General features: G+C 45.2%; 2 protein-coding genes across 4 annotated transcripts in view; one reads left to right on the top strand and one right to left on the bottom strand.

Annotated features, from left to right (window-relative positions):
- The window catches only part of CLDN10 (claudin 10), a 62,259-nt gene extending 39,553 nt beyond the window's left edge, over positions 1-22,706 (top strand). Inside the window, exons 1-5 of one of the 3 annotated variants that reach the window (XM_075138483.1) lie at positions 6,642-6,861; positions 13,662-13,703; positions 13,868-13,949; positions 20,586-20,693; positions 21,425-22,706. In XM_075138483.1, the coding sequence (XP_074994584.1) occupies positions 6,642-6,861; positions 13,662-13,703; positions 13,868-13,949; positions 20,586-20,693; positions 21,425-21,539 (567 nt within the window). In that variant the 3' untranslated portion in view covers positions 21,540-22,706. Of the gene's footprint in view, positions 1-6,641; positions 6,862-13,541; positions 13,704-13,867; positions 13,950-20,585; positions 20,694-21,424 lie in introns of those variants that run through there. The other 2 variants (XM_075138475.1, XM_075138493.1) reach the window with 2 other exon arrangements.
- Positions 22,707-22,889: 183 nt separating this feature from the next.
- DZIP1 (DAZ interacting zinc finger protein 1) overlaps positions 22,890-25,924 on the bottom strand; it is a 37,385-nt gene continuing 34,350 nt past the window's right edge. Inside the window, exons 17-18 of the mRNA XM_075138427.1 lie at positions 24,624-24,795; positions 22,890-23,828 (exon numbers count right to left, since the gene is read on the bottom strand). Coding sequence (XP_074994528.1) covers positions 23,746-23,828; positions 24,624-24,795 — 255 coding nt within the window. The 3' untranslated portion in view covers positions 22,890-23,745. The remainder of the gene's footprint in view (positions 23,829-24,623; positions 24,796-25,924) is intronic.

Genomic DNA, 25,924 nt, shown 5'->3' with positions numbered 1-25,924 from the left:
CCCCTCTTCTCCTCATCCCCGCTCCGCTGTCTCGGGAAGGGTATTACACTGGCAGAGCTAAAGGCCTCCGTGCCATGCTGCCCGCTTCGGGTTTTCTTTAGCATCTCCAGAGGCATCCTCAAAAAAAAAAAAAGGATGACTATTGGAAAGATTTCCCTATGTGTAAACAGCTGGAAAAGTAGTTAAATGTATCGCTGTTACGAACTGAAATACACGTATCTGTGAAAAGAAGATTTCAGCATGTGGGCTAAATAATAGGGTAGCAGGGACCATGTGCAATCATGTTCTGAGCATAACATATAATATGTAATCATTAGTGCACCGGTGCGCCACTGAGAGCTGTAACAAGCCAAACGCATCCCAGTGCTACTCTATTTGCTTCAGTGAGGCAACAAAATTGTCGGGTAATAGAATAATTCAGGTTGGAAGGGACCTCCAGAGGTCATCTAGTCCAAAAGACGTCTAATGAGATGGGCTTGTTCAGGGCCGTGTCCAGTTAAGTCTTGAGCACCTCCACGGAGGGAGATCCCACAGCCTCTCCAGGCAGCCCACTCCAGTGCTTGACCATCCTCACGGTAAACAATTTTTTCCTAATACCTAATGGGAATTTCCCATGTTCCATTAGATACAGTATTCTTTTATTTTGTGAACGCTTTCTGAATCGCCTTCCATAGGCCCGCATGTTCTAAAAATCAATCCGAAAGTTTCCTTCCTTTCCACTGTGAGCTACTCGGGTTTAGCAAAACTTAATTTGATGTGGAGGCAACTTGTGAACGCCAAGAGCTGCACCTGTGCTGTTGGCCAGGTGGAATGCACCTCCAGTAAAGTAGGAGATGCGCTTCTTCACATTTCCTGCTCAGTTTGTTAAACAGGTTATATCTATTTTTAAAAGCATTGTATTACAAACTTCCAGGGAACAACACGGGCTTTTTTCAACAAAATTAAGATGAGCTGAAAAAAAAAAAAAGAAATAATGCATTAATCTCGGTGTCAAGAAACAAAGTCTGTAATGTCCGAACGCGCTGCACAGAATGGGAGAGGGGAAAGTTTATTGGCTCGTGGAATGCAATTTTTCACTCCTTCAAAACGCGCTGGGTTGTCACTTCCTATTAATTTTTTACTTTTTGTTACGTAATATATGAACTGCATAACTTAAACTCATTCTTGTCCTGGCAGTTTACAAAAGACGTGCAGTAATTTAATTTAATTCCATTTCTCATAGCTTAAGAAAAACAACAGTGGCGACCCCAGCAAGGACTGGTGATTATTAACTGATGTTCCCACTCTGATGGATTTTTTTTAGGCCACACAGAAACATTGCTTTGTCTACTCTCCTTTGGAGAAGAAGATCCAGTTGCTCATTTTTTAGGTGGCACTTTTTGCTCTGCACAATGCAGAACACCGTGCAAGCCTCCTCATTTTACAGTGCTGTTAATCTCCCCTAATGCGTACGCCAGTTTGAGGTGTATTCCCCAGATCTATCACTGACAGCAGACCTGACCTTGCCCAGGTGATTGACGGTCTTACAAGCCTGTCTATATTCCCCCCATGTCTGTCTTACCTTTTCAATATTCAAATTCTCAGGGAAGCCCTAGCAAACAAGGAAGTTGTCCTTCAGTCTTAGAAAAATAAAGTTGGGTTTTTTTCTTTTGCACAAGTGCTCTAGGCAGCCTGGAAATCATAACACGGCAGAGCCAGGAAAGAGTCTCAAGTTGCCCAACCTGTGCATGGTAAAATTACAAAAAAAATTACTCTGGGACAAAGGCATGACGACCCTAGCCTGCTTATCCTGGCTGCAGAACAAATGCTGTTGTCATCCCGTGTTTAACTTATGAGGCAAGAACGATTGCTTGTGATTTTGATCCTGCAGGAGCTAAAATAATATCCTGTATTCCAGACTTGAGAGCAAAACCGTTTCTGAAGGACTCTTCTGTACATAGCAATAGAATAAACTTTTATACATTATAAAAATCCAACTACTGGATAATATTCCATTCTGATTTGTAAAATATATGTAGTTTAAAAATCTTGGGAGTCTGAGGAGGCCCCTGCTGACTGGAAGCTAGCCAATGTTACTCCAATTTACAAGAAGGTCGTGAGGGAAGACCCAGGAAACTACAGACTAACCTCAGTTCCTGGAAAAATTATGGAGAAGATTATACTGGGTACTACTGAAAGGCATTTAAAGAACAAAGCAATCATCAGGCACAGTCAACATGGGTTCACAAAAGGAAAGTCCTGTTTAACTAATTTGATATCCGTCTATGATAAGGTCACCCGCCTGGTGGATGAAAGGAAGGCGGTGGATGTAGTTTTTCTGCATTTTAGTAAGGCTTTTGATACTGTCCCTCACAGCATCCTTCCGGACAAGTTGTCCAACTGTGGGATGAGCGGTTTCATGGTGCGCTGGGTGAAGAACTGGCTGAAGGGCAGGGCTCACAGGGTTGTAGTGAATAGGACTACGTCTGGCTGGCAGCCGGTCACCACTACTGTTCCTCCGGGCTCAGTCCTAGGGCCAGTTCTGTTCAACGTATTTATCAGATCTGGATGCAGGAGTTGAACGCACCATCAGCAAGTTTGCTGATGATACCAAACTGGGAGATGCTGTTGACTCTCTTGAGGGACAGGAGGCCTTGCAGAGGGATCTAGATAGATCGGAGCATTGGGCTATGATTAATGGGATGAAATTTAACAAGTCGAAATGCCGGATTCTGCACCTAGGACAGGATAATGCCGGGCACAAGTATAAATTGGGAGAGGAGTGGCTGGAGAGCAGCCCTGCAGAAAGGGGTCTGGGGGTGCTGGTCGACAGCAGGCTCAATAGGAGCCGGCAGCATGCCCTGGCAGCCGAGAGGGCAAACCGCACCCTGGGGTGCATCAAACACAGCGTAACCAGCCGGCCAAAAGCAGTGATTATCCCGCTGTATTCAGCATTGGTGCGGCCTCACCTGGAGTATGTGTGCAGTTCTGGGCCCCACAATTTCAGAAGGATGTGAAGGTCCTTGAATGCATCCAGAGGAGGGCAACAAAGCTGGTGAAAGGGCTGGAAGGAATGTCCTGTGAGGAGCGGCTGAGGACTGTGGGCTTGTCTAGTTTAGAGAACAGGAGGCTGAGAGGCAACCTCATTGCTCTCTACAGCTTCCCGAGGAGGGAAAGTGGAGAGGGAGGTGCTGAGCTCTTCTCCCTGGGATCCAGTGATAGGACGCGTGGGACTGGTTCACAGCTGCGCCAGGGGAGGTTTAGACTGGACATTAGGAAGCATTTCTTTACCGAGAGAGTGGTCAAACACTGGAACAGGCTTCCTAGAGAGGTGGTCGATGCCCCAAGCCTGTCAGTGTTTAAGAGGCATTTGGACAATGCCCTTAACAACACGCTTTAACTTTTGGTCAGCCCTGAATTGGTCAGGCACTTGGACTAGATGATTGTTGTAGGTCCCTTCCAACTTACTAATAATTCCCCCCAAAATGCCATTTTTATGCCCAAGAGCCAATAAGACTTGCCACAAAAAATGAACCACAAGGGTTGGTTTTCTTACAAGAAGGTGTGAGCACCTCTCTTTCCCAGTCTGAGGGAACAAATCCACATTCATTCAAATGACCTGGCACAAAACTGTGTTAATGCAATGATCTGATCAATTTATGTACAGAAAAGAACAGGAATCAGTCCCATAGTGGTCTGAGGAACTTAAAAAAAATTCTCGAGTCATAGCTTGTCCCAAAACACGAGAACAAGAAACAAAGCAAAGGCCAAGTCTTTCACTCTACTACACAAGTTAAAAATAGCTAAGAAAGCCAAGTAAGCACAGCCAAAGCCTGAGCTATGGTGACAGGAAGAGAGAGGTTGAAGGGAGTTATGGGCATGTCTTCATATGGATATTAAGTTCCTACCACAGCAACGGGGAGAAAAGGGACCATTGTTTTCTGGAAAACTGGAAGCTGGAAGACGTGTGAGTTAAGCTCACAACAGAGGGACTTGCAGTTGCACAAGAGAGAGAAGCTGAAAATGTAATAAGGGGAGAAACACAGCCTCCCAGATGAATGTCTTCCAATGTCTAATCCCTGCAGATCCCAGCCAACACAAAGAAAATGCCACAGGGGAAGAGTATCTCTTGCAACTTCCCTTACCCTTCAACCTGGGGTGAATACTCAGCTGTGCACGATGTCGTTTTGGGTTTACACCACCACAGATGAGATCAGAAGCTCAACATCTTGCTTTGATTTTAGTTGAGAAAGACAGTAACAACTGGGCTAGTAACAAAAACGTCCTCAGAAGCAGCAGTGTCAGGAGTAGAAAAGAGGAGCCTTTCCCTGAAGCTGAAGTGAGCCTGGTTCTCATGTACACTGAGGCCACTTTACATCATTCTGGACAAAATGAGATTTACAAGGGAATGAACATATAAATTTGCCCTGCTTGAAGGGTCCTTGCTCACAGGCAGAGTGGGTTTGAGGTGGAATTAACTTCATGTGTCCTAAACCACCTGCATGGGCTCCCTCTGAAGTCCCTGGCAGTAGATAGGTGCCTGTCAGAGAGACATGGATCCCCACTGCACATGGCAGCCAAAGACCAGCTCTGTTGAAAGCAGAGTGGTCTGGGACAGCAGAATTGGTTGTCGGAGATCATAGCCAGAGCCCAGCAGGTTCAGCAGGGTTACCCACCTTCAGCAGGGTTACCCACCCAGCCCCTCTGGGAAGGGGTGCCTAAGCTTGCCAGGAAGCTCCTCTTCCTCCTCCTCTTCTTCCCCGGGGCTCTCAGACTCAGACCTAGAAGTCCCCAGGCTGTGCTCCTATCCAGTCCCTGGATTCAACAAGCTTTACACCAACCAAAGTTGCTTTATCAACAAAAGAATAGGTGAGCTCCCCACATCAAGAAAACACGATGACCCAGACTTGGCCTCAAGTCTCCTACCTCAGACTGGATTAGATCCCAGCTGATAGCTGTTTGGATTGACCTAGCTTTCCACCACCAAAAGAAATCCAGTCTGCAAGACCTCAAAGTGCTACGATGGGGGAAAATATTAACAAAAGACTTTTTTGCTTTCCTTTCTGCTGCCCTGCCCTACAATAAATAGATCATAACGTCATGTAGATGAGACTTGGATCTATGGTCATGCCCCTGTTCCTTGACTCAGAAGCACTTCTCTGTGTCCCAAAGTGAGCTCTGGCTACAGCCCAACACCATAGCAGAGTGCGGCTCACCCACATCCAGACCCTTTCTCTCTCTTTTCCTTCTTTTCCCTCCCAAGGAGAGGAGAGGAGAGGACACCTTGGCACAGAGGTTGAACGGGACCTGTAGCATACTCCATGCCCAACGCTGCTGCGCGAACAAGCCTACTGCCTGCTTTCCCCTCTCCCCCTTCCCTGCCAGTGCCTCTGTGCGTCACCTGCAAGTCGGAGGGTACCAAGGAGGCAGAGAGCGGGCAGAGCGCCACTGCATCAGTAAATGTGGCTGCAGACCCCATTTTATCCTGCTAGGGCAGTAACAGATCAACAAACGGCCTGTTCCCATTGAGCTCTGACACACATCCAAGGGTACACCTAACTATAGCTGGCTTTTTTTCCTTTTTTTTTTTTTTTTAATGCCTATAAGGTGATTACATCCGGGTTTGTGTCCACACAGCCAAGCCAAAGAGCATTCATCATAAGAATAATGATGTAAATGTGGCTTCTTACCCTCCAGTGATTGCCCGTCTGGCAAAAAGGTTTAGAAAATGTAACAATAGTTTTGAAATAAATAGGAGGGAAGTAAAGACCGGCAGTGTACTTTCCACATCAATGGCAAATATACTCCTGATGTGGAAAGTAAACAGCCTCAAACAAGAGGAGAAGCCGCGGTGGATAACTTTACCCCTGTGAGCTGCAGGCTGGAATGCCAGCGCGTTAAGACCGAGGCAGAAAATCCCAAGTTCATCACCTTACATTGCAAACCCAGCTATTAAAAGCTGTATCATCTGTGGCCGGATAATAACAGGAGGCCAGCTGAAATTTAGAGGATTAAAAAACTTTGCTATGTATTTCGAAAGCTCACCTCCTTGTATGAATATGGAGCACTCGATATGGTTGGCACACCTGTATTCTACAAGCATTGCTCAAAACTACTCCCCTGGCAAGGCTATTTTGGGGAGCAGGGGGGGGTGTCTGCATGCAAGGAAGAGACGCAAAGCTGAAACTACTGAGCAAACGCTAAGGAAGCGCCTGCCAAGTTGCTGCCACCCTCTCCCGTGCCCTGCAACGCCCACCTGCAGGGGCAGGAGAGACTAAAGCCTAATTACAGGTCGCGTCGCTGGGTGTTTGTTTTCGGGTCTGGTTTTTGTCGCTACCCCGGGGTGGGCCGCGGGGCCGGGGTCCGCCCCGGGGGCAGCGCTCCCCGCCCCCGTCGAGCTGCCGCCACCGCTCGGGCGCGGCCGGGGGGACCCCGAGGAGGCGCGGCGGGGCCGGGCGGGGCGGGGGCGGCCCCGGGGGCGCCGGGAGCTCCCTCCGCTGATTGGGCGGCGCGGCCCGGGGCGGCCGCCGCCGCCACCGCCCCGCTCCGCCCGCCGCCGCCGCCGACTCCGCCGCTGCCGGGCTGCCGCCGCCGCCGCCGCGGCTCCGCGCCGCCTGCCCGCCCGCCCACCCGCTGCCCGCCCGCTGCCTGCTGCCGGGCCCATGGCGAGCACGTCGGCGGAGATCATCGCCTTCCTGCTGACCATCTCGGGCTGGGTGCTGGTCTCCTCCACGCTGCCCACCGACTACTGGAAGGTGTCCACCATCGACGGCACGGTCATCACCACCGCCACCTTCTGGGCCAACCTCTGGAAGACCTGCGTGACCGACTCCACCGGCGTCTCCAACTGCAAGGACTTCCCATCCATGCTGGCGCTGGACGGTCAGGCTCCCGCCGACCCCCATCCCAACCCCCCCACGCCCCCACCCCCGTGCCGGTCTGTGGGAGTCGGGGGCTCCGGGGCTCCTCCGGGCCGGCCCCGGCCCCGGAGCCGGCGGGGGCGGGCGCTGCGCCTCGGCGGGGCGGGCGGGCAGCGGGGGGGTCGGGCCGCGCCGAGCGGGGCCGGGGGGGGCGGCGGGACCCCGGCGGAGGCGGCTCCCACGCGGACTCGTGGGCAAGTGCCCTCGTGTCCCCTAGCAGGAGGCAGCGCGCTGCTTGTGCGCACCCGTGGCAGGGTTTTTTTTCCCCTGAAACCCGCCTACTGGGATTGTGTTTGGTCCCTAAGTGTCCGGCCTGGCCTCTCTCGCTGTCGCTACCTGCTTTTTTTTTTTCCCATCGGAAGACTCCATGCGTGTGGATTTGACACGGGAAGAATGCTGGCAAATTTTTCTTGCCGATTTATTTTCCGACTGTCGTGACATTCCTCTTTTTTATGGATTTGCCAGCCGTGCAACAGTCGGTGGAGAAGAACAAGCCTTTGCATCATTTTGTTTTAATTAATGTTCCTTTGCTTTTTTTGCTAAGCAGTTATTAACTCGGATGTAATTGCTTCATTGATAAATGACAGTGTAAAAGCTTGGGGCAGTAAGGGATGCAAAGGTATGCAAAAGTGACGCATAGCTTGGCTTAGTTTTAGGGCAGTGTTATTTTGAAGCAAAGCTGAGAGTTTTGCTATAGTGCCTGACACCGAAGACTGAGTTGGTGCTGCATTTCTTCCCTGGTTGAGGGGAAACATTTTTGCCCTTTAAAGAAGCCCTACTGGGAAACTGGGTCACTGCAGGAAATCTTTACGACTAAACTTTTAGTTGATAAATCCACACTGATTTTGGCTGGTAGAAACAGGGAAAGTGCACATGGCATCGGTTTATAGCCTCTGGAGTGACTGTAAAGAAAGGGAGGAAAGGTTTTTAAAATGATGGCACCTTTTCCATGTTTTTATGGCCATAAACCAATAAACTATGCAGGGTACCAGTGGCTTTGATACCCCCAAAAAATGAGGTCTACTGTCCACAGTCTGGCCAGACATTCCCTTTGCACTGGAGTCTGGGAGTGGTTTTTGGTGTGAAAGGTTTGTTTAAAAGGAAAAGAAAGTCTGTTAATCAAATCACTAACAGATTAATATTATCATAACAGGGATTAATATTATCATGAAGCTAATTAATACCAATATCAGAAAACCTTTAACCTTTGTATGTACCAAGGGCTAAAAGAGGTCAAGATACTAAAAAGAGGTAACGCAGGCAACCCTTAAGCATCACGATTGGAGGATGCTTCCCTCGGATGGCGAAGTACCATTCCCCAGACCTTCTTTTGACCCATGGTGGCAGAGGGGTTTGCCGGTTCCTCCAAAGGGGTGGGAGAGCGGCTCAACTCCGTTGGCGTCAGTGACCCTGTGGCCAAGTGTAGCAGCCGGGAATGTGGTTTCCAGGCTTGGACAAGGAGCTGTGGTCTGCGTGCAGGCGGGAAAAGAGTGGTCACCAATGCGTAACCTTTCGGATCCACCGAATCTATTGTTTAGCTGTTCTTTTAGTTCTGGGTTAATCTTTTTTCAGAATAAAAAGAGTGTGGTTACAAACAAAGTGTGCAGAATTGGGAACATTTAAAATTCCAAAAAGAAAAAGAAACACGACAGCAAAGTCCTTACCACCCCTTCTTCCAAACTCAAGTCTGGGAAACCTTGTGCATTGGGTAACACGTTCCACTTGCCCAAGGAATGAGTTTCTGAGGCACCTGCTGCACAGTGGAACAGCCATCGGAGCCCTAACTCCTTTTGGACAGAAGTGAATCCGAAATGCACATCTGGAAGGGCCTTATCCCATCCTTCTGGCCAGACGGTTTACCAGCAGTGGAGGGAAGCTTGGCTTCAGTGTTCTCAGTAACATCTCTGAATGCTGTGGGGCCAGATCCTGGTACCCAGGCACAATGTGGATGAAAGGCAGGCTGGGGAGAGTAACGTAATCCCCACGGCACAGGCCAGGCAAGCTGGGACAGGACGGAGGGGCAGCCACCACAACCAGAGGTGCTTTCAGTGGCTCGCCTAGCCCAGACTCCCCTCCTTGTGGTCACAGGCTCTGCTGGGAACCCGTTACCTCCTGACAATGGGTGGGTACATCCTCTTTTCGCCCTAACCCTTCCCCGGCGCAGGAGCATACCTGGGAGTTGCAGTGCATTACGCATAGCTCAGAAGGATTTGTGTGTCAGCGTGAAGCCGAATCTGCCTCGGCCCTCAAGTAGCCTCTCCCTTCCTCTTTGCATAGACTTGAGTGGCTAAGCCGGATCCCATTCCCTGTGACCAGGAACATGGGAACTTCCTCACTCCATCCTCAGGTGGGGGACTCGGAAGACCCAAAAAAGGGCAGATCTGGCTTCCTGTTTTCCCTGAAGTGTTCGTGAGCAGAAACAATAACCCTGTCGAGATACGTGTAGGGGTAACACGTTGCTGTCCTCGAAATGGTAGGGCAGGACTGGGAAATTACTGGAACTCTTTTTGTTGTCCCAGGGAAAGGTGGCTCCACTCCACTCCTTCCTCACCTAACTGGAGAGGGTTTGCCTCGCAGAGCAGTTCCTCTTCTACAGAAATGTTATTTTGTCAAATCGGAAACCTCTGATTTTTGCTGGACTTCTTGTCCAGAGAGACTGCTCAGATCCGCCAGAGGATCAGAGGCAAAACAAGGGGGTAAGAAATCGGGGTATCACCATGCTGGTTGCCGGGGCACACCTGTGGGGCACAGAAGTCTTTCCTTCTTCAGAAGCAATGTCATAGTTTGGGTCAGGAGTGATCTGGAGATGGTTCCCCGTTACCCTTGTTTTGGTTTGCATCATGGAGTGGTCTTGGACTGTGCCCCCCCAGATTACCGTAGGATGGCATGGCGGCGGGGCTGCCCCGATGGCTTTCAGGCCATCACTCCACACGAGCGGCCGCCAGAGAAAATTGCATGTGATGCCCTTCCACCTTGATGCATTCCTGTACAAGAAATCAGTTTGGCCAGTCCTCGTTAAGGGCTCAGCCCCACATTCTGTATGCAAGCAAAACTCTTCTTGCTGTCTGTGGGACTTAGATTTACTTTGGGTTTACTTTGTGCGCTACTGGTCATAGGTGGAAACTTAGTGGTGAAACCACCTCTCCGAAAGAGGATGTATCAGTTACCGTGTTTCCAACGGTGGATCTGATGACCTTTTGCAAGAACAGAGCTGAACAAAAATTTACTTACGAGCTAAAAGAGGGTATTACAGCTTAGAAAAACATACAAAAGCAATGGGTGTGTACTTTTAGAAGGAATCTGCGCTGTATCTGTAAGGCAACCTCTTACACTTCACGTGATGCAGTCTGAAAGATGCCACTGGAGGGATTTATTGTGAAAGTGACAGTCCCCAGAACTTCGCATTTTTTTTTTTCTGAGTGTCATATGATATGAATATATAAATTCCTCCTAACTCTTTGTCAGCATGAGAGGCAAGCGTGAGAGCTGTGACGCAAGAAAGATGAAGTTCTAACAAGATTAATTTGAATGCAAGACAAAACACATTTGTTTAAAAAAAAACACACCTTGAAATAGGTTTCTCTTGGAATGCTGCTAAACATGACTTTATGGGTAATGCATGTTTGTCTGCTTGTCTGTTTAAAATGTACGGCTTTTTGTGGCTTGGGAGCTTCATTTGGGTGGTCAACGTGTACATGGCAAGCTTCCTACAGGAGTTGGTGCAAATACAGACAATAAATATTTGGAAAGGGGATAGTCTTTGGTCTTGAGTGGAGGAGTATGAAGAAATAGGCAGCTCCCCCTTACACTTCTCTGCATTATAAGCCTTGGTAAGCAATGTAATGTTCTTGCTTTCTAGGAAGAAAACGTTTAATTACTCTTACAGCCAAATGCTATACATAGTTTTAACATAGGAGCAATAGGAGGCTGGATTTGGTGAAAAGGTTGATTTCACCCTTTTATGCTTCTTAATGCTCCAGTCAACCTAGTGGGACTAATAGAGTCTTCTGCTCTTCTGCGTTACTGGCGTAGATTGTGAATTTTTTTCATATATTTTGTTTTAAAAATGTGTGCCAGTTGGATGATTGCTGTGGTGAACTGAAACAAGTCCCGCTATGGCTGACCTGCCAATTCGGTGAAATATTTAGTGAGGAAGGTTATTCATTCAGCAGAACTCAGCAGTCCTCCAGCTTATGCAGTTTATAATTGAAAATGATTTCTGGGTGAGTGAGTTAATTATTTCTTGCTGTCTCACTACCCTCTACCTATTCTAAAACTGTGTATTGACCTTCAGGAACAGCTGAATTTCAGCCGTGTGGTTCCTAGCATATGCTGGTAATTTTGGTTGGGGTGAATATTTACTGTTTCTCCTAGGAGGTTCAGACATAAATAAAAGTTTAGAGGACCTCTGGGTAAATATGTTCATGGTTCAGCACTTTAATGTGTCAATTAACGACTAACAGTGTCAATAAATTGGACCTGTCAAAAATAATAGCTTCCTTGCCAGTCTTCATCTCCCGCTTTACCTGTGTGCTACAAGAAATTCATTACACGCCATCAAAAGTAGTAAAAACCAACTTTTCCATGCCTATAGCAAAAATGAACCAAGCAAGACTGCTTTTTTCGGACTTGGGTTTTATAAACTAAGAATCACCTTCTGAAATCTTCATAAAGCCTTTTTCCTACTGACATCCCTTGGGTTTTGCCCGAGTGAAGAAAAAGGAGTAAGAACAGGGAATTTGACTCAAAAGCAGAGGTGTACCTATCACCCGAGCTTGGACTGAACTGTTTGGGAGTACGGTTTATGTCACTGTTGAGGAAATTTTACTCTGCCCAGCTGGATGAGAAAGGTGGTCATCTCGCCTGATTTTAGGTAACCGCAATCTGGCAGTTCACTGTGAGTCACCCTAGGCTCTGCGCTTCATTTATCCTGAGTGGGGAAAAGGAGGTTTCTCCAGAGGGCGGCTCATCCTTCTACCATAGGAGTCTACCTTATAGTTCAGACTTAATGTACCTAATTATAACGATAGACACTTCAACAGGCACAAATTACTCTCTCTCTTATGTTCCAACATGAGAGGCGTACGAGTTACAGTTACTTCATTGGCTATTGTATTTCTTTAGCAGATGGGCTAGGGAAGCATGTTGCAAATGAAAGAAGTCTACATGCATGCCGACAGATAGAGATAAATGGCAGTAGGTTGCGTTTGCAGACGTGCAGCACTGCACCTAAATTCAGTAGGACTGATAAACAGGGTGTTACGTGGTACAAATTACTTCTTGTGTGGGTTTTTTAAAAATATTGTTCAAACACAGAGAGGTCACCCTGGAGCTGATGCCTCTTCAGCAGCGGCCAAAGTGGGTGGCAGTAAGGAGAGCAGAAGGCGGCCAAGCATCAGTGATAGCCATCTGCAGCTCAAGGACCTGCCAGCCAGACACAGATTTCTCTTTAAGAATGTATCAAATCTCTTTTTGAATCTCTGTAAACCTTCAGCATCCACATACCCTGTGGAAAGGAGTTCCACAGCTTCGTTATATGAACAAGCCCACTTTTTGTTTTGAATCTGCTGCCTTCTGTTTCCATTAGATGTCCTCTAGTTCCTGTTTTGATATGTTAATTTCCAACATATTAAAGACTTTTATGCGGGGGGGGGGGTGTGTTTATTTTTTATTATGTAAAATTTGGTGTAATAGGCAATGAAAACGTGGTTTAGCTCTCAACATTTCCACCCACTGGAGATCAAAGGGAAAAGAATGAATACCCTAATAGTGGAAGTACATTTTCATTTTAAACGAGATGTAACAACAGATTGTGAAGAAGAACATCTTGTGATGGTTATTCAGCTGTGTAAGATTGCAGTGTTCCACCCTGTAAACAGTGATACGAGATTATCACAGTCTTTCAGTTACAAGATATTCTCAGAAGGGAGAAGAGGCCAAGCAAGCCGTTGTCCCGCTGAGAGGCCCTGGGAGGCCCCTGGGAGGTCCGGCTCAGAGCAGCCTCAGCCAGCACGGCAAAACTCTACCTGGCTGAAGCCAGGCGCATTTGTCCAGGCTGAAGCACGGCAGTAGTTTGTTTTCTCTCGAAGGGTTACTGCTGTCCATGAAGCTGAGCGCATGTTTGACTTCCTTGCAGAACGAGGGCCTTCTTGGGTCCAAACCAAATCGGTGGCATGTCCAGGCAGGCCCAGGACCCCAGCCAGGGTCAGTGCTGCCGATCTGCTGCCAGTCGTAGCGCATCTGCGACACACATGCACAAGGAGACTGACCTGTAAGACTTGCTTTGTGCGCAGAGAGTGGCTCTGCAACCTGTGACAGCCGCTGCGCAGACCACGTGGAGTTGCTCTTCAAAACCTCACGGGTGCAACCTCTTGCAGATACTGTACCCGATGCCACGGGATTATTTTTTGCAGCCCTGAATACCATAGTGTGTTTCTGAGGAGCTGGGCTGAGGTGGTGGTGCCCTGTGAAGGGCTACATCACCAAGGAGAACATGTGCAATGGTAAGGTGACATTACTCCAGCCAAGGTCCGATTCGGTTTTGCAATAGTGAATGCCTAACGCTGCGCAGAGGGAGAGGAGCTACAGCGAAACCCGTTGTGGTCCCAGTTCTCACGTCAGCCTTACTCTTTCTCACTGCAGGTTACATCCAAGCCTGCAGAGGACTGATGATCTCTGCCGTCTGCCTGGGCTTCTTCGGTGCTGTTTTTGGACTGGTTGGGATGAAGTGTACCAAAGTCGGAGGCTCCGATCAGACTAAAGCAAAAATAGCTTGTTTAGCTGGACTGATTTTCATACTCTCTGGTAAATATACCTTATTTCTCTAAGTTTGGGTATTTGAAGTCATACCAGAGCTGCTTCTTTTCCGCAGAAATCCGCGCACAATTCTCCATGACTTCATTGGCTTCAGGGTCAGGCCCAAAGCTCTTCTGCTGGCTCCACTGAATGGTTTGTCTTATGCTTTTCAGGGTTGTGCTCTATGACTAGTTGTTCCCTGTATGCAAACAGGATTACGTCTGAGTTCTTTGATCCTTCTTTTGTTGCACAAAAGTAAGTACTTTCCTATACCCATAAATCTTTCAAAGAAGTAGACCTTAAGTTTCATACCACGCACCAGCGCCCGTTTAGACAGAGAGCAGGTGCTTCTCTTGTTGGGCGGAGGAGGAGAGTGGGCTGCACTTTTATTTAATCGTATTTTCCAACTGTAGTAACCACGTGCTGAAATTTAATGAACGAACACCTTCCCGTACAGTGACTGCTCTGTAATCTTTGCGCCCAGGCTTATCGCGGCTCGGCAGGGCTCTGCCCCGCTTGCCACAGAGCAAATGGGGTTAATCGGGAGTGAAGCTTGCATTTATGTCAGAGATGCAGCAAAAGGATTTCACAAGACAGAGGCTCTCATTAGGTGCATCATTCGATAGGAAAGGAAGAAAATTATTTCCTTAAGCTTTCAAGAGAAAGTGGTTTCCATAAACGTGTCGAGCACTGTGCAATCTTGACTTCTCTTGAAGAAAGGTTTTGGCAGGCTCTGTGGACTTTTTGCTGACAGATTTTCAAATCCAGATGACTGAAATTTGGATCAGAAACCTTATCGTAACCTGCGATCTTATAAGCACTAACATAAACATAAACTAACATAACATGACTATACTTGTAATTAAATTCAAGGAAGCGAGTGTTTATAGAATTGCAGGATCCATACCAGAAATAGCGAGCATCCCTGAAGACTCCCTTTAAAGCTGTGCAAGTTCTCAGGACCTACAAAGGCAGCAATTAATGAACCAGTGCTTGGAGTTTGGATTCACATCTTATCCACCAAGTCTGAAAATGTCGGCTGTAAATTATACCATCATAGGCTTTCTTGTTTTGGCTTCTTACGTAATGTAAAGTTATCTTTAAAGACAAGAATTTCCAAGTTTTCTTGGTGGTGATTCCAGAATATGTCAAGCATTGGGTATAAATTTCCCTGAGACCGAAGTAAGGGCTCAGTAAGGAACCCTCAGCCTTTCTGTTTCTTCTTGATAGAAAGAAAATAGTCTGAATAAATAACATTAACTGGATCCACGTTTGCGGTAGGGCTGACACTGCTTTTCCGGTCTTGAAAACAAGTTCATATTAGTTTACTCCATAATTCTGCTATAGTTTCTGCCTGTTCGATACGGTGAGGACAGGATCCAAAGGCCTCCAAAAGAAACAAGGATGTGAGGTACTCTGAAGAAAATGGAGCCTGGCTATATAGCCAGGAGTTAATTATTCATCAGGCTTACTGTTCCTAGTGAAAAATACCATGGTTGTTGCCAGAAGTCCCTTTCCTACACTGTATTCCTATGCTCTTCTGCTGCAAAAGAGCAGGCAGACCTCACAGCGGAATTTTACTGTGAGGGAATGAGAAATTCAGTTTAAATATCTAAATAAAGGTAGTAAAACATCCTCTGCAGAAATTACCTTTTCCCTGAACAACCAGCATAGCTCAGCTATGGGCACACATAATCACGACTGCAAAGATGAAGGCAGAGAGGAAAGCCAGAAGTTGTAATTTGAGTTGTGCACGGTGTATGTAGCTCATGCGACGACCTTGCATCAGATTAAGCTAATGGTGGCATTCGACTCCTTTCTCTCTCAACCAATGTAAAATATGTTGGAGTAATGTATTTCGTTGCCTTCTTGGAACTCTTACTTTGATACGCTTTGCAGAAGCATTTAATATGCTTTGCTTGTGTATTGTGGAAATTTGCCATTGGCTCTTCACTGAGAGAGGGTGCTGCTTTGGGTTTCAACCTTTCGCCTTTTGCTGCACATTTCTCTCCTGAAGTTATTCCGGCGGTGTCAAAGACAGGCTTGAGGTGCTGTTAGGGGAAAACAAACGACTCGAGATGTTTAGCATCAGAATTTCCCTCCAGCCTTCTGCATCTGGAAGAGGCACCCTGACTATGGGTGCAGGAGGAATCAGAGACCTGCCTAAAGCTGTTGCCCAAGAGACTTCTGGTTTGAATTATGTACCTAACTGAGGAATGACAGGCACCACGGGGACACCCCAAAACCCGCCTTACTTAGAAAGAAATCGTAGGCTGGACTTTATGTACCGATGCGGTAGTTTGCACTGCCAATTTAAAACTGCTCTAAAGGAATTGCTTGACCCTACATAATAACACGCACAGAGTCTTGGGGACGGCACAGGACGCCTTGATGCTTGCAGCCAAGATGGGTTTCATTTTTCTTCAGACACCTCTAATAGGGGAAAATCTGTGCTTCTGTTTTACTGTCCTGCTGACGTTGCTCCCACAGCTTCTGTTAGGAAATGATTTTGTCACCTTACTACTTTTAGTTAAAAAAAAACGCTCTTGTAATCTTTATCCGTTTTGTCCCTTGCCACAGTTTGAACTCCATAATCATGATCATTCTTACTGATGAATGGGGGTAGTTTATCCAAATTATCTGACTAACTTCCCATTCTCTTTTATAGAGAATTGTTTCCCTTCAACTTTCTTGTCTCTGAATGGATCGTGCTCAGTTCACACAGGCCCTCTTTCCACTGCCCCGCTGTTACATTTGAATCTATTTTTCATTTTCCAAGAATCATAATAATTAGACATTCCACATGTGTATTTCCCTTGGGTAGTTGTGTTGATTTGGTGGATAGGTAGGTATGTCCTTTACATATGCCAACATGCAGTCGGCTAATGAAGCTTCCACTGGTTTGCTTGGAAGTTTACTTCATGGTCCTAGTGCATGTAACAACTAGAATATTTTTCTTCTATACTGATACTGTACTTTCTCTCTTTCACCTGGATTCTGCCTCCCTGGATTACAGCAAAAAATCTGCTTTTAGCCTGCTTGGTCAGTGTAGTTGAAGGTGGCTTTCAGTTCTCTGCAGATGAATTCTCTTAGTCCTCTGCTGTCACCACCTCCAGCCTCTTCATCAATGTCCCGCTCTCCCCGAGCTGCCAGCGATCTCCAAGCGATCTCTAAGCAGCTGGGTTTCACTGACCGGAGACAGTGGATACACAGCCAGACTTCGGAGAGTGGCTGCTTTGGTTCTTGCAGCCAAGAATTATAAGAACAGAAGAGTGTGTTTCTGCGAAGATTTTAATGATAAAGAGGGAAGGGAAAAACAGCAAGTGCAGAAATTTCTTCTAAAAAAGCCTATCTGGATTTTGATGGGAGGTTAGGGTTGGCTTAAAATGGATTGGATAAAATCCAGGGAGCCATACACAGGTTGATATGCAATTGAAAATTTGAAGTTTTCCTCATAAGCACCAGTGTAAACCAGAAATTTTTAAAATCTATTTAAAGATGTGGAGGAAAGACCAATTAGGCCAGCTCTGCAACTCGTTAACCTAGTGGTGTGGCAGTCACCGAGAAGGGTCCATATATGCAATCTGTTTATACATGTTATAGTAACAAATGTTGCTTAAAAAGTACAAACAATCCCAAGAACAAAGGCCGGACCCTGTGTCTTCTTTCCCAACTAGTAGGCCACAGTCAGGTAACCCTTTTCTACCCAATTAAACCCAATGTAATCTTGATTTCTTTTCTGTACAACTGAAGAGCTCTAGGAGGGGAGGTGGCAACTGGTCTCTTATCTCTCTCACGTTGGCCTCTGGCCAACCGTTTAATGTTGTTAGATGGAAATGTGGAAACGCACTTGCGTTTCCCACTTTCTAGGCAAATGGTCTTGGCAAGTTAAGTTGTTACAGCGACAGCCTCCCTGGGGGTCTTGGTCCGGCTGCGTTCTCCAGCACCGCGGTGGTCTGCGCTGACTTTACCGGGGAGCCTAACCCTGGTCCGTGTGCTCTGGCAGTACCTGTGGGGATGGGGGGATCCATGTGAGGGGCTTACCTCACATCAGAGTTGGTCACTTTGATCTGCCTTTACAGCTCGTTGAAAGAGGTGCCTTCGGGGGGCTTTAGAAGTGTACTTTGTGTGAATTTCTTGCCTGTGGACTATAACGGGATCCTAGGTGATGAGCTGTGATGTAGATACCTGCTTCTCATCAGAGAACCCCCGGTCCTTGAACAGACAGAGATCTGCTCAAGCCTTGTGAAAAGCGTAGCACGGGGTTGGAAATGTGAGCATAGTTAGAATTAAAGCTTTACAGGTTTGGCAGATTTTGAAGTCAAACAGGGCTGGGTGCAGAGTTTTCCAGGGTGAAAGGCAGCTGAGCTACGGTTTCCAGCAGCTTAATTTGGAGGTTGGGTGCCCAAGTCCCACACTGGGTATGGAGAGTGTTTGGGGGAATCTGATACTTTCTTAGCAAGGGATGATAAATAAAAACTCTGCTTAGATGATGTGAACGGAAAATGAAAAAGCAGCCTAGAAGTTAGAGCACTAGGGGGTCCATGAAGAGTCAGGTGCAAGTCCTCACGAAGTGTCCTACCTCTGAGCGCCAATGTCTCCATCTCTTTTTGGCAGTAGGTCCCTGTCGTGGTTTAACCCCAGCCAGCAAAAATAAACGCCACGCAGCCGCTCGATCACCGCCCCCCCCCCGGTGGGATGGGGGAGAGAATCGGGAGGGCACAAGTAGGAAAGCTCCCGGGTTGAGATAAAAACAGTTTAATAATTGAAATAAAACGAAGTAGAACAGCAATAATAACAATGAGAATAACAACAATAACAGAATACACAAAACAGGCAATGCACAACACAACCGCTCACCGACCGCCGACCGCGTGTCACGAACGGGGGGCGAGCCCCCTCCTCCCCCCCCCCCCCCGGTTTTTATACTGAGCATGACGTCACATGGTATCGAATACCCCATTGGCCAGCTGGATCCACCACCCCGGCTGTGCTCCCCCCTCCCGGTGCAAGCATCACCCAGCAACAGCCAAAGCATCAATGGGCCATCAACGCTCCTTTCACACCGAACCCAAAACACAGCACACCCCCAAGCTACTGGGAAGAAAATTAACCCTGTCCCAGCTGGAACCAGGACAGTCCCTGAGTCAGAAATGAGTTGAACCTGAGTGTCCACAGCATTTCGCACTGATATCCTAAGTGTGGCTTTTTCTCCCTGTGTGACTTTTTTTTTTTTAAAGTCTGTGCTTTACCTCTGGTTAGAATCTCAAGAAAACGTGGAAGAGTGATTTTTTGTTCTTCAGCCAGTGTTCACCCTCTTGTGACCTATTATAGAAGTCGCTATATCATTTCTGTGTGTCTGGGCTCACAGGCAATTTTTGAGTGTTTCCATAGTGTCATCTTTGTAAAGATACAGGTTTTGTAGAACAGCTTACAGGTGTTTTCAGTTCTGTATTTCAGCTAATGTGGAGTTAGGATCTGTTCACATGGAAATGTTCAGAACTAGCTGAAAAGTATGCAACTGCACAGTCTTTCAGTTGTACAGGCAGGCTGTCAAGAAGAGCCTTTCATTCGGCTGCCTTACCAAAGCCAACAATAAATAAATAAACTTGCTAACAAAGGCTTGAACAGCACAGCCACCTGACTGGTAACTGCGGCTGGATGGGGGACAGGGGCCTGTGTTTTCAGCGCAGGGTCCTAGGAGTCAGGAGGAGATACAGGTTTCCTCAAGGGGCAGAGAAGAAGGAGCAAGAGACACACAGTCTGTCCTAATAGTGAGGAATATGAGACTCTGGAGACTGTTGGGCCTGCGGTCTAATGCAGGCCATCCTGAAAGTGTTTTAAAGAGCGGTACCTCAGGCAAAGAGCTGGGGAATGGAGCAGGCAAGTGGTAGCCATGGCTTGCTGCTCGTCTTGAAGCTCCAGAGCTCAGGTTATGGGCGCTGAGCTCGAGCAGGGGGAGGAAAAGAATCTCTTCCCCATGCCCTTCTTTTCCTTCATTTACTACTGTTGCTTTAGAACCTTGGACTTTGTGTGATAATGCTCCTAAAGCACCATCATCTCCTCTCGGAGTCAAACTGAGCAGTTTCTGGCTGCAAACAATTTGTGGCTGCCCCGGGCAGCAGAAGGGACCGTTGCTGGTGACCTGGAGCCGTGCCCACGGGCTCAGGGGGGAGTGGTGTCTTCCAGCCTGAATCCAACCACACAGAGAAGCAGAAAGTTGCTGGCACGTGCACATGTGCTTGTGTACACACATGTACATCTGCATATGCGCGCATGTATATACATATCTGTATATGCATATGGATATATCAGCTACATCTGTATATGTATATGCAGATATTGCACGTGTGTGTATATATTGCTTATGCATATCATATATATGTACAAAAACCTCATGTTTTAAGCAGGCTGGAGTGTGGATGGGGAGAGAGAGAGAGCCTGAGAGCCAGAGGGGAGAGGTAAGGAGAGCTGTAGGCAGCAGCTCTCATCGCTGGCTCAGCAAAAGCCCCAGTCCAGTTTGGGAGCCAACGGGAACAAACCTGAAACGGCCCAAGGGGACAGGAGCTGTGCGCTGTAAATGGGCCACAGAATCATGGAATCCCGCAGCCAAGCGATCCAGGAGGAGATGTGGAAAAGCCAGGCATCCCGGCTGGCTGCGCGGGGAAAAAAGCATTGCCCGAGTGTACCGCAGGGACAGAGTTTGCCTCCTGAGTATGAGGGAAATAATGAAAAGAACATGGGTGAACGGCAGAGCTGCTGATTTTGCGATGAATAACGTGTATGTCAACGGAAAGTTATTCAGGAAAGAATAAAATTTAGTTCTTTTATTCTGAAAAACTGTTAAATTCATGCTCTCTTTTGTTAAATCCATTTGTTAACTTCCTGTAGGTATGAATTAGGAGCAGCTTTATTCATTGGATGGGCTGGAGCTTCTCTCTGCATAATCGGTGGCAGTATATTCTGCTTCTCAATAGCTGAAAACAGTAATTCTCCAAGGTAAAACACAAGTTGTCCTTACTGAAAGAAATCAATACTAGCGCATTTGTGCCTGTAGTGTATGTATGCGGTTTGATTACTTTTCTGAAACACTTTGTAGTGAGGTTCAGAAAAGGATTGTGTGGATGAAAGAAAATAATGGGATTTAAGGATAATGCTCTGTCCATCATCAATGTAATTAAGAAAAGTTTTTGACTCAGAACAAATACTTCTGTTATATATACTTCATAAATTTTCTACAGCTGGAAAAAAAAATGCGTTCACCGATGTAGGAAAAGTGGTTAGGTCACCTTACAGGTGTGAATAGACAGGTTTCTTTAATCCCAAATCATCAGATAAAAAGTGAGAGGTGAGGACAGCGGTGGTGGCAGTGGGACCTCCAGCAGCAGAAAAGGGGTGGTAGTGAAGAAGCAGAGCTGGAGGCAGTAACTGTTCACCTAGGATCTGCCACAGCCTAAGTATTTCATGGTTGGGCCCTAATTTACTTAGCTGTGAACAAGGGATACGCATTTATATAAAAGTGAATTGCGAAGAGGGATGCTGGAGGGGGAATGTCAAACCAGAACGAGACCACAGAGGGAAGGAAGGTGTCCCCCCTGCCCCCTCCCCTGAAATTTATAGGTATGCTCCTATACATTTTTTCTAGTTTTATATTGCTGTAACGCTTGGATACAGAGATGTTACCTGTCTGTGGGATGAGCTGTAAATGATTGATTCTCTTTTCTTTTCAGGAGGGGGTATGCATATAATGGAGCCACATCCGTGATGTCTTCTCGTACAAAGGTCCACAACAGTGTCCCAGACAAAACCCCACCAAAGCACTTTGACAAGAACGCTTATGTGTAATTGTACTGTTGGAAGATGCAAAGCGTTTTAAAAATGAATTTGTATGTTTCATTCAGAGTGATTTCCCCCCCCCAACCCCAATGTAATTACCACTAAGACAATGACTTTTTAAAACATTAACTTGCAGCTTTTTACATATTGATGTAAATTTTATTATATAGTATTTTAAGATTGATGTTGGTATTGTAAAGTTTATACCTGGAAATCATGAGCTGATGTTGCTTTCTTGAAAAAAATAAATGGGGTATTTACCAATTCAGTATGTCAATTGCTTATGGGAATGGCATCACACGCATCGTACTGACTGCAGTGCATCATTGCAACCCTTTCTGAAATGGGTTCAGTATTGAACAAAACAGCCATACTCTGAGCAGGTTAATACGTAAAATATCTCACCACTCATTAGCAGTGACGTCAGAATTGCAGAGCACATCGTAACTGCAGTGGCCAGACGACGACAGTCAGTGGGAATCAGCAGGCTCTTACCTCCTTACCACATTGCCGGGGTGGACGAACGTGCAACTTGGTGAATTCCGTGCCATAGGAGTAAGAAGAGGAAGAGACTGCGTGAAGTGAAAATAAGTATGGGGTTTGGGCAGGCAGGAGCAGGTACTAAGAAGAGTCAGGGCCAGTTGTTATGAAAACAGTCACTAGAGAGGGTCTTGCACGGCCTAAAAAGAATGCATGCATGAGAAGAATGCACGCGCGATCGTGAGCATTCGTGTGCGTAGCAGGGAGAGAAAAGGTTGAGGCTGCAGACTTTGGGGAGTTTTGTGGCGGGCAAGACAAGGCTTGGAGACCGTTCCGACCGTCTGCATTTGCTTTGTGCTGCTGGGCTCCTGCCGTGCCTCAGCACTCACCCCTGCTGGCCACAAATCACCTCCGGGGGGTTGGTTTTGTTCCTCCCGCTGGGCAGGGTGCAGGGACACCTTCGGCTCCAGAATGGCTCCAAGCCACACTGGGTTACAAAAGGGAAGGAAAAACCCCAGGCAATACCAGCTGGCCTGCTCTGCCAATGACATTCCTGAAGGGCTGACCAAATAAAAGCAGCAATACTTGACAGCACTTTTTAGATAATCCTGAATTAGTTGCAACAGTTCGAAAATGCAGCTAGTATTTTTTTTTTGGGCCTGCCCATAGAAATGCGATGGCTTTTGAGGGAATATTTGTACAATGATTCAATAAATGAGATTAGAGATTATGAATAACCACAAAACGCTTTCTAGACTGGGACCCTAAAATTAGACACAAACTCAGATGTGTCCTGAGGTTTGAACTGATGGACCCTTGGAGTTTCATTTTGGGACAAGGGTGTAAATATAAAAAATGAATAGTCCTATTTATTAATGGCACAGTATGATTAAAACGGTTTTGTATCTGATACCATCTAAAATACATCAGAACTACAAAGCCATTCAAGGTTCCTTTTATTTTACCTCATTTTGGTATTTCATTTAAGTCAAAACACTATTGCGTTTTTTTTTTTTTTTAAGAAGGCAGCCAATATAGACAAAACAGAAATATGAAAGTACACACAATGGCAGGTCAGTACTTTCCTCACTTTAGCTGGACGTTTTAATTTCTTTTCCAATTTTTGTGCTTTTATGTTAACTAAGACTCAGCTCTAATAGAAAAAAAAAAAAAAGATTTCCCAAAATAGGAGGCATTTAATAGTAACTAGCTTTATAGCTGAGGCCTTTTTTTCCTTTTCATTTGGTGTTTATTGTAAACCATGTTAGAAACGTAACATTTTAATATATGGAAATATTTTCTTTAAAATGTTCACAATTTTATATAAAGTTTATGATAAAATACAAGCAAATGTGCATTTAAAAATTTTATAAAGTAATACTCCGAAGTAATTTCTGTTCATTGGTTAACAGGCTTTCTTGCAAGACCAGTTTCAATCTTCAATGTAAACATCAGAGGCAAAATCTTCACCTCAGTGAAATCAAAGAGACTTTCACCATTGAGTTCACGAGAAAGAAGCATTAACTCTAAATTTCCAAATAGACATGGCCAGTAATGTGTATTATGAATATTTTGTTTCAAATTCAGGACTGGAAGACACAAGAGCTCTGTAAACAGTATTCCTTGTTATTACATGACCAATATGAGAAATGAATAGGAAACACTTGAGGTTTTCAACTACGTTTTCAACCCCAACAAAACCCAAAAGCAGTGCCTCCCATCAGGAATGCAACCATTATATATCTGAAGAATCACTCCAATCTGTTACAGTGACTAAGCTGCTTTTTAACGTGCTTGTATTATCAGCTTCATGAAGGCCTGTTAAAATAATAAAAAAAAATTAACAGTTATTAATAATATTTTGGGGGTACTTTTACTCTGTATTTCTCTATGAGATAAAATCACATGCTATGTGAGCAAACACCTTCAGGAAGTCCAGAATTTCAACCGGTGAGGAAATTACAAGTGTTGATAATATGAAGGCTGTGTCTGTCACAGAATACAATGCGCAGTACGAGCAGTCGGTGTCGACATTACTTTCTCTTTAAAAATAACATATATAAATAAAATATCTTTATGTAACTGACACAGCTTTAACCTTTAAGTATATTGAAATGTTAGGGCTCAAAACTGCTATGTAAGTTCTATGTAAGATTGAGGCTATTACTTTACCAGTAGCTCAAATATTTATCTCAGCCTGGTAGGTCACTTAGATATCTTGAACAAAGCTGAAATTTGATTATTATTCTCAAGACAAAGTAAGAAAATTTCCCTCCTCCCTTAAATTTGTGGAAGGATTAAAAAAAAAATCCTGGATGATTAATTTTCAAGACAAGGTTGAAGCCTGATAGTACTATATGTTTTAAAATCTCAAATTTAAGTTTCTTAGCATCTCTGTGTATTTATGTGTGTGTGTGTTGTTTACATATAAGTATGTACCATAAATATCAAATATGATATTTATGTGACATAAAACCAAGCACACAGTTTTTCTTACTTGTTCTTTTCTTATAAAATACCATTGAATTACAATGTGTAATACAGTATATTTAAGTTCTCCTCTAGGTGTGTGAGGCGCTTAAGGCTTATAATGTAGAAGTATGACTACGTTACCTTCCTCCTTTGGTACGCTTGTCTTCGGAAGACCCCATGCATGTACCACAGATGCAGCATTTGGCTCATTTTTCTCAACTGTCAATGCCTTCTGGCCTCTATCATTTTTCATTAATAAAAAGTCTTCTTCTACTGATGATATATCCCAATCATCCTCATCAACTTCTGAGAACTAATAGGGAGAAGAAAACAAATGCATTTTTCCTCTGTCCATTCAAGTTGTGCTGAGATCTTCCATAAACTCAACTAAAGAAAAATGCACTGGCACATGGCCTTTTTGACATCTATCACCACAGTTTTAAAATCCACATAATTCAATTACCTAAAATATATTCATTCACTATTTTAGTTCTAAAGCTAAAAGTGGGGTTTTTTTTAAGTCAGGAGCTGCAAAAGTTACAAGTTCTGCCAGTTTCATAACTGGCAGAAACCTATCTTTTCAGGTATTACATGTCTAACTTATCAAAGGATCGTCTTTCCTGAGATATTAGCTATTCCAATGAGATGGAAAGCCCTTTAAGCATTAGAATGTATATTACTTACACGAAAATAAAGACATGACATGTTACCATGCAAGTTGGCAGTTTTGTATTCACACTAGAAAAATTTAATATCGCAATAAAGGCCTTTTCAATTTAAAACTAATTTATTTAAAGAGAAAATTAAATAATGAAAGTTAAAAAAACCACATGGTGCTCAAAGTTAAAATATGTATTCCTCTTAAGACTCACTGTCAGCATGTACAAGTATATTTTTAATTAAGTGGTGGGTTTGCATAATAAGTTCACAAAATGAGAGTTAAGTCAAACAGATGAACCTGAAGGCAATGAGTCCATGGTCTTTCTTATCTCATCTGCCTGAGAACTAAGTATCTTCATTCAGCTTTTGAAAGAAGAGCTACAGCATTTCCCTATTTGTCAATCAGATGGGGTTCAGTGGAATCAAGCCATTATTAGAGAGCTTAACTGTGGAAAGCGAAAGATGGTTTCTCACAAAGCTAAAACCTTATTTCACTGGAGTCTCTCAATATTACAGAAAGATATAGAAGGTGCTTCTGTTGCACAGAAGAAAGGTTCAGATGCTATTAGAAAATAATGTAAGGTATGTACGTACTAGAGAAAAATCAACAAATATGAACGTGTCATGTGTCTCGAAAGAAGGGAAGAGACTGCAATAATGCTGTATCTTGCAACATAATTCAATTTTAACATTGCAAACTGTTTTTAAAAAACTGACAGATCTGCTCAGTGTGCTGTATTATTAACATACCAGGATTCAACATTTTGCTGTTTTAAATGATC

The sequence above is a fragment of the Calonectris borealis genome, chromosome 1, assembly GCF_964195595.1.
Source record: "Calonectris borealis chromosome 1, bCalBor7.hap1.2, whole genome shotgun sequence".
In the NCBI taxonomy this organism is placed as follows: domain Eukaryota; kingdom Metazoa; phylum Chordata; class Aves; order Procellariiformes; family Procellariidae; genus Calonectris; species Calonectris borealis.
This window is presented reverse-complemented; position numbering and strand designations above follow the sequence as displayed.